The sequence below is a fragment of the Oncorhynchus keta genome, chromosome 10, assembly GCF_023373465.1.
Source record: "Oncorhynchus keta strain PuntledgeMale-10-30-2019 chromosome 10, Oket_V2, whole genome shotgun sequence".
In the NCBI taxonomy this organism is placed as follows: domain Eukaryota; kingdom Metazoa; phylum Chordata; class Actinopteri; order Salmoniformes; family Salmonidae; genus Oncorhynchus; species Oncorhynchus keta.
Genome location: NC_068430.1, coordinates 8,214,923 through 8,223,061, shown reverse-complemented (window position 1 = coordinate 8,223,061; position 8,139 = coordinate 8,214,923). Strand labels below are relative to the sequence as shown.

Sequence of the window (8,139 nt, the reverse complement as noted above, 5' to 3'; positions counted from 1 at the left end):
GACACTGTGCTGCATTGAATGGCACAGTATTCCCTATATAGTCTCCAGTTTCAACTGTTCTGCCTTACTATTATTGGACCATGCTGGTCATTTATGAACATTTGAACATCTTGGCCATGTTCTGTTATAATCTCCACCCGGCACAGCCAGAAGAGGACTGGCCACCCCACATAGCCTGGTTCCTCTCTAGGTTTCTCCCTAGGTTTTGGCCTTTCTAGGGAGTTTTTCCTAGTCAACGTGCTTCTACACCTGCATTGCTTGCTGTTTGGGGTTTTAGGCTGGGTTTCTGTACAGCATTTTGAGATATCAGCTGATGTACGAAGGGCTATATAAATACATTTGATTTGATTTTGACAGACACTGACGTCTCTGTCATTTCAGACAACACGTTATGTGACAGACACTGACCTCTCTCCCGGGCTCTCCAGCGGGTCCAGTCAGTCCAGGGGGTCCCACTGGGCCAGGGGGCCCACGGTCTCCGCTTCCACCAGGAGCTCCTTGTTTACCAGGCTCTCCCTGGGGAGATGGACACACGGGTCAGTTGGAGGACCACCAATAGGGGGCGACACTCTAATCAATAGTCATATATTCACTGATCTTTTTCTTTGAATATTCATCCATCCATTCTTACTTGAAATGGGTGGGATGGGTACAAGTCAATTGACAGTACAATATTATTCTGTCATCTATAATAGGCTAATGAATCATAATGAATGAATTAATAGTCTAATGAATGAATTAATAGTCTAATGAACGAATGAATGAATGAATAGCCTAATGAATGAATGAATAGCCTAATGAATGAATTAATAGTCTAATGAACGAATGAATGAATGAATAGTCTAAGGAATGAATGAATTAATAGCCTAATGAATGAATTAATAGTCTAATGAATGAATAGCCTAATGCATGAATTAATAATCTAATGAATGAATAGCCTAATGAATGAATTAATAGTCTAATGACTGAATGAATGAATGAATAGTCTAAGGAATGAATGAGTGAATAGTCTAAGGAATGAATTAATGAATAGTCTAATGAATGAATAGCCTAATGAATTAATTAATACTCTAATGAATGAATGCATGAATGAATAGTCTAATGAATGAATGAATGAATAGTCTAATGAATGAATAGTCTAATGATTGAATAAATGAATAGTCTAATGAATGAATGAATAGTCTAATGATTGAATGAATGAATAGTCTAATGAATGAATGAATAGTCTAATGAATGAATGAATAGTCTAATGAATGAATGAATGAATAGTCTAATGAATGAATGAATAGTCTAATGAATGAATGAATAGTCTAATGAATGAATAGTCTAATGAATGAATAGTCTAATGAATGAATAGTCTAATGAATGAATGAATAGTCTAATGAATGAATGAATAGTCTAATGAATGAATGAATGAATAGTCTAATGAATGAATGAATAGTCTAATGAATGAATGAATAGGCTAATGATTGAATGAATAGTCTAATGAATGAATGAATAGTCTAATGAATAGTCTAATGATTGAATGAATAGTCTAATGAATGAATAGTCTAATGAATGAATAGTCTAATGAATGAATGAATAGTCTAATGAATGAATGAATAGTCTAATGAATGAATGAATAGTCTAATGAATGAATGGGATCTGTAATGTGGTGTATGTGACTTACAGAGGGTCCTGGCAGGCCAGGGAAACCTCTCTCTCCACGCTGTCCTGGAAGACCAACAATACCACGCTGTCCAGCCAGACCTGAAGGACCTGAAGGACCATCGGGACCCTGGGAGGAGGAAGAGAAGAGGAAGAGGAGGAAGAGAGGAGGAAGTGAGGAAGAAGAGAGAAGGAGGAGCGGAGGAGAAGAGGAAGAGAGGAAGAGAGGAGGAAGTGGAGGATGAAGAGGAGGAAGAGAGGAGAGGAGGAAGAGAGGATGAAGAGGAGGAAGAGAGGAGAGGAGGAAGAGGGGAGAGGAGGAAGAGGGGAGAGGAGGAAGAGAGGAGAGGAGGAAGACAGGAGAGTAGCAGGATAGGAGGAAGAGAGGAAGAAGAGGAGGAAGAAGAGGAGGAAGAGAGGAGAGGAGGAGGAATAGAGGAGAGGAGGAAGAGAGTAGAGGAGCAGGACAGGAGGAAGAGGGGAGGAGGAAGAGAGGAGGAAGAGAGGAGAGGAGGAAGAGAGGAGTAGAGGAGGAAGAGAGGAAGAAGAGGAGGAAGAAGAGGAGGAAGAGAGGAGAGGAGGAGGAAGAGAGGAGAGGAGGAAGAGAGTAGAGGAGCAGGACAGGAGGAAGAGGGGAGGAGGAAGAGAGGAGGAAGAGAGGAGAGGAGGAGGAAGAGAGGAGAGGAGCAGGACAGGAGGAAGAGGGGAGGAGGAAGAGAGGAGGAAGAGAGGAAGAAGAGAAGGAAGAGGAGAGGAAGAGAGGAGGAGGAGGTGGACGAGAGGAAGAGCAGGAGGAGAGGAGGAAGAGGAGAGGAAGAAGAGGAGGAGAGAAGCAAGTGGAGGACAAGAGGACTGTGTTATTTTCAAGTGAGTGTTTTCAACAACAACTAAAAATATATCAACAGAAAAACTATAAAAATCTGGAAACACACTGGAAAAAAACAAGAAAACGCATTTTGTGTGCAGTGCTTCCACCTCCACTTTCATTTATACCAGGGAGGATCAGAGGGTCTTATCATGTCTGTCCTCTAGACTTGCCTGTCCAATTTCAGTAACAGACAGCTATGCCGGCTGTTAGTTCAGTACTGCTCAGGGGGTGAACTGTACTGCAGGGAGTGGGAAGTACAATGTAAAACGTCCTCTCTGCCATCATATCTCTGTCCAGGGGAAGCCCACAGGTGATATTAACGCCCTGGCAGACAGCAGTGTGTTTGGGCTGGTTATTGGGTCAGTGACTGACACGTGTTTTGTTGTGATGGGGACGAGGGAATAGTGTTGTCCATTATAAATGGACCTTTCTTTCATTTCCTGGACTGATGTTCATGCCGGTTGGGTTGGAAGTCAAACCAAAAGAGAGACTTTTAAGACATAAAGCCAGTGTTGTTTTATAGCTGCCAAACCCCAAAATGAATGTATTTCCATGTTAACTTGAGTGGTGGGATGTGTGTTGTCAGTGACATCACAATCGGAAGAACACCACGAGTTCAGAAACACAGTGACCTAAATAACTTGTCAATGTTGAATGAAGCATAAAGCCTGTAGGACCTGTGTTGAATAAAGCCTGTAGGACCTGTGTTGAATAAAGCCTGTAGGACCTGTGTTGATTAAAGCCTGTAGGACCTGTATTGATTAAAGCCTGTAGGACCTGTGATAATTAAAGCCTGTAGGACCTGTATTGATTAAAGCCTGTAGGACCTGTATCGATTAAAGCCTGTAGGACCTGTGTTGAATAAAGCCTGTAGGACCTGTATTGATTAAAGCCTGTAGGACCTGTGATAATTAAAGCCTGTAGGACCTGTATTGATTAAAGCCTGTAGGACCTGTATTGATTAAAGCCTGTAGGACCTGTATTGATTAAAGCCTGTAGGACCTGTGTTGAATAAAGCCTGTAGGACCTGTATTGATTAAAGCCTGTAGGACCTGTGTTGATTAAAGCCTGTAGGACCTGTATTGATTAAAGCCTGTAGGACCTGTGTTGAATAAAGCCTGTAGGACCTGTGTTGATTAAAGCCTGTAGGACCTGTATTGATTAAAGCCTGTAGGACCTGTGTTGAATAAAGCCTGTAGGACCTGTGTTGATTAAAGCCTGTAGGACCTGTGTTGATTAAAGCCTGTAGGACCTGTATTGATTAAAGCCTGTAGGACCTGTGTTGAATAAAGCCTGTAGGACCTGTGTTGATTAAAGCCTGTAGGACCTGTATTGATTAAAGCCTGTAGGACCTGTGATAATTAAAGCCTGTAGGACCTGTATTGATTAAAGCCTGTAGGACCTGTGTTGATTAAAGCCTTTAGGACCTGTATTGATTAAAGCCTGTAGGACCTGTATTGATTAAAGCCTGTAGGACCTGTATTGATTAAAGCCTGTAGGACCTGTATTGATTAAAGCCTGTAGGACCTGTATTGATTAAAGGCTGTAGGACCTGTATTGATTAAAGCCTGTAGGACCTGTATTGATTAAAGCCTGTAGGACCTGTATTGAATAAAGCCTGTAGGACCTGTATTGATTAAAGCCTGTAGGACCTGTATTGATTAAAGCCTGTAGGACCTGTATTGATTAAAGCCTGTAGGACCTGTATTGATTAAAGCCTGTAGGACCTGTATTGATTAAAGCCTGTAGGACCTGTATTGATTAAAGCCTGTAGGACCTGTATTGATTAAAGCCTGTAGGACCTGTATTGATTAAAGCCTGTAGGACCTGTATTGATTAAAGCCTGTAGGACCTGTGTTGATTAAAGCCTGTAGGACCTGTATTGATTAAAGCCTGTAGGACCTGTATTGATTAAAGCCTGTAGGACCTGTATTGATTAAAGCCTGTAGGACCTGTATTGATTAAAGCCTGTAGGACCTGTATTGATTAAAGCCTGTAGGACCTGTATTGATTAAAGCCTGTAGGACCTGTGTTGAATAAAGCCTGTAGGACCTGTATTGATTAAAGCCTGTAGGACCTGTATTGATTAAAGCCTGTAGGACCTGTATTGATTAAAGCCTGTAGGACCTGTATTGAATAAAGCCTGTAGGACCTGTATTTGAGGACGGTTGTGACAAAAGATGAATTCAGCTTGTATTACCATCTTTTGCTTCAGTATGGTGCTGGGTTGAATGAGAGTTATCAAGCTCGTCCACGGTACTGTAGTGATAAACTTACAGAGGGGCCATCCTCTCCAGCATCTCCCTTCTCTCCAGGGGATCCAGCGGTTCCACGCAGCCCAGCGTCTCCCTGTCTGCCTGGGGGTCCACCGTCTCCACGCACACCCTTAGGGCCATCTTTACCAGCAGGGCCAGAGGGCCCAGCAGCACCAGGGTTACCCTGCAGAGACACCATTTATTTATTTATTTTATTTCACCTTTATTTAACAATGTAGGCCAGTTGAGTTCTCATTCACAACTGCGACCTGACCAAGATAAAGCAAAGCAGTGCGATACAAACAACAACACAGAGTTACACATAGAATAAACAAGCATACAGTCAATAACACAATAGGAAAATCTGTATACAGTGTGTGCAAATGAGGTAAGATTAGGGAGGTTAGGCAAAAAATAGGCCGTAGTGGCGAAGTAAATACAATTGATCAATTAAACACTGGAGTGATAGGTGTGCAGAAGGTTAACGTGCAAGTAGAGATACTGGAGTGAAAAGGAGCAAAACAATAGATAACAATATGGGGATGAGGTAGTTGGGTGGGCTATTTACAGATGGGCTGTTTACAGGTGCAATGATCGGTAAGCTGCTCTGACAGCTGGTGCTTAAAGTTAGTGAGGGAGATATGAGACTCCAGCTTTTTTTTTTTTTGCAATTCGTTCCAGTCATTGGTGGCAGAGAACTGGAAGGAAAGGCGGCCAAATGAGGAGTTGGCTTTGGGGATGACCAGTGAAATATACCTGCTGGAGCGCGTGTTACGGGTGGGCGTTGCTATGGTGACCAGTGAAATATACCTGCTGGAGCGCGTGCTACGGGTGGGCGTTGCTATGGTGACCAGTGAAATATACCTGCTGGAGCGCGTGTTACGGGTGGGCGTTGCTATGGTGACCAGTGAAATATACCTGCTGGAGCGCGTGCTACGGGTGGGCGTTGCTATGGTGACCAGTGAAATATACCTGCTGGAGCGCGTGTTACGGGTGGGTGCTGCTATGGTGACCAGTGAAATATACCTGCTGGAGCGCGTGTTACGGGTGGGCGTTGCTATGGTGACCAGTGAAATATACCTGCTGGAGCGCGTGCTACGGGTGGGTGCTGCTATGGTGACCAGTGAGCTGAGATAAAGCAGAGTTTTACCTAGCAAAGACTTATAGATGACCTGGTGCCAGTGGGTTTGGTGACAAATATGTATCGAGGGCAAGCCAATGAGATCATTCAGGTCGCAGTGGTGTGTAGTATATGGGGCTTTGGGGACAAAACAGATGGCACTGTGATAGACTGCATCCAATTTGCCGAGTAGAGTGTTGGAGGCTATTTTGTAAATTACATTGCCGAAGTCGAGGATCGGTAGGATAGTCAGTTTTACGAGGGTATGTTTGGCAGCATGAGTGAAGGATGCTTTGTTGCGAAATAGGAAGCCGATTCTAGATTTAATTTTGGATTGGAGATGCTTAATGTGAGTCTGGAGATGCTTAATGTGAGTCTGGAGATGCTTAATGTGAGTCTTTACAGTCTAACCAGACACCTAGGTATTTGTAGTTTGTAGGCCACATATTCGAAGTCATAACCCTCCACTACTGATGGGATGAGGTCAATATCCTTCCAGGACACCCGTCCCAGGGCGATTAGAAAGGCCTGCTCGCTGAAGTGTTTTGGGAGCGTTTGACAGTGATGAGGGGTGGTCGTTTGACCGCGGACCCATTACGGACGCAGGCAATGAGGCAGTGATTGCTGAGATCCTGGTTGAAGACAGCAGAGGTGTATTTAGAGGGCAGGTTGGTTAGGATGATATCTATGAAGACAGCAGAGGTGTATTTAGAGGGCAGGTTGGTCAGGATGATATCTATGAAGACAGCAGAGGTGTATTTAGAGGGCAGGTTGGTCAGGATGATATCTATGAAGACAGCAGAGGTGTATTTAGAGGGCAGGTTGGTCAGGATGATATCTATGAAGACAGCAGAGGTGTATTTAGAGGGCAGGTTAGTCAGGATGATATCTATGAAGACAGCAGAGGTGTATTTAGAGGGCAGGTTGGTCAGGATGATATCTATGAAGACAGCAGAGGTGTATTTAGAGGGCAGGTTGGTCAGGATGATATCTATGAGGGTACCCGTGTGTACGGATTTATTGATGTACCTGGTAGGTTCCTTGATGATTTGTGTGAGATTGAGGGCATCTAGTTTAGATTGTTGGACGGCCAGGGTGTTAAGCATGTCCCAGTTTGAGTCACCTAACAATAAGAACTCTGAAGATAGATGGGGGGCAATCATTTCACATATGGTGTCCAGGGCACAACTGGCGGCCGAGGGGGGTCTATAAGTGAGAGACTTATTTATGGAAAGGTGTATTTTTTTTTTAAGAATCTCAAATTGTTTGGGCACAGACCTGGATAGTATGACAGAACTCTGCAGGCTATCTCTGCAGTAGATTGCAACTCCACCCCCTTTGGCAGTTCTATCTTGGTGGAAAATGTTGTAGTTGGGGATGAAAAATTCATAATGTTTGGTGGCCTTCCTAAGCCAGGTTTTCAGTATTTTTAGATAAGAATATACTAAAGTAGTGTGTTTGGACTGGTTATTTGGTCAGTGATGAACACATACTGACTGCCCTGTCTTGTGATGGGATGAGGGAATAGTGTTTCCCATTATTTATTCAAAAATGGAGAAGCAAGAGAGAGAGAGAGAGAGAGAGAGAGAGAGAGCGAGAGAGAGAGAGAGAGAGAGAGAGAGAGAGAGAGAGAGAGAGAGAGAGAGAGAGAGCTACATTTCATATTGTTTTACTTAGCTCCTGAATGCAGCTAGCTAGTTTAGCCTACTAAAACACCCGGCTCAAACAGGGAGGGATGTTATGCTAGCTAGCTGGCTATAACAGGGGGATGTTATGTTAGCTAGCTGGCTATAACAGAGGGATGTTATGCTAGCTGGCTATAACAGAGGGATGTTATGTTAGCTGGCTATAACAGAGGGATGTTATGTTAGCTGGCTATAACAGAGGGATGTTATGCTAGCTGGCTATAACAGAGGGATGTTATGCTAGCTGGCTATAACAGAGGGATGTTATGTTAGCTGGCTATAACAGAGGGATGTTATGTTAGCTGGCTATAACAGAGGGATGTTATGTTAGCTAGCTGGCTATAACAGAGGGATGTTATGTTAGCTGGCTATAACAGAGGGATGTTATGTTAGCTAGCTAGCTATAACAGAGGGATGTTATGCTAGCTAGCTATAACAGAGGGATGTTATGTTAGCTGGCTATAACAGAGGGATGTTATGTTAGCTGGCTATAACAGAGGGATGTTATGCTAGCTGGCTATAACAGGAAGGGATGTTAGCTAGCTGGCTATCCAACACTGGAAC

At 43.5% G+C, this 8,139-nt stretch overlaps 1 protein-coding gene across 3 annotated transcripts in view; it reads right to left on the bottom strand.

Moving 5' to 3' along the window:
- col2a1b (collagen, type II, alpha 1b) overlaps positions 1–8,139 on the bottom strand; it is a 110,097-nt gene that overhangs the window by 17,022 nt on the left and 84,936 nt on the right. For all 3 annotated transcript variants that reach the window (XM_052526399.1, XM_052526397.1, XM_052526398.1), the window contains 3 exons: positions 4,793–4,954; positions 1,670–1,777; positions 409–516 (listed from right to left, as the gene is read on the bottom strand). In XM_052526399.1, coding sequence (XP_052382359.1) covers positions 409–516; positions 1,670–1,777; positions 4,793–4,954 — 378 coding nt within the window. The remainder of the gene's footprint in view (positions 1–408; positions 517–1,669; positions 1,778–4,792; positions 4,955–8,139) is intronic.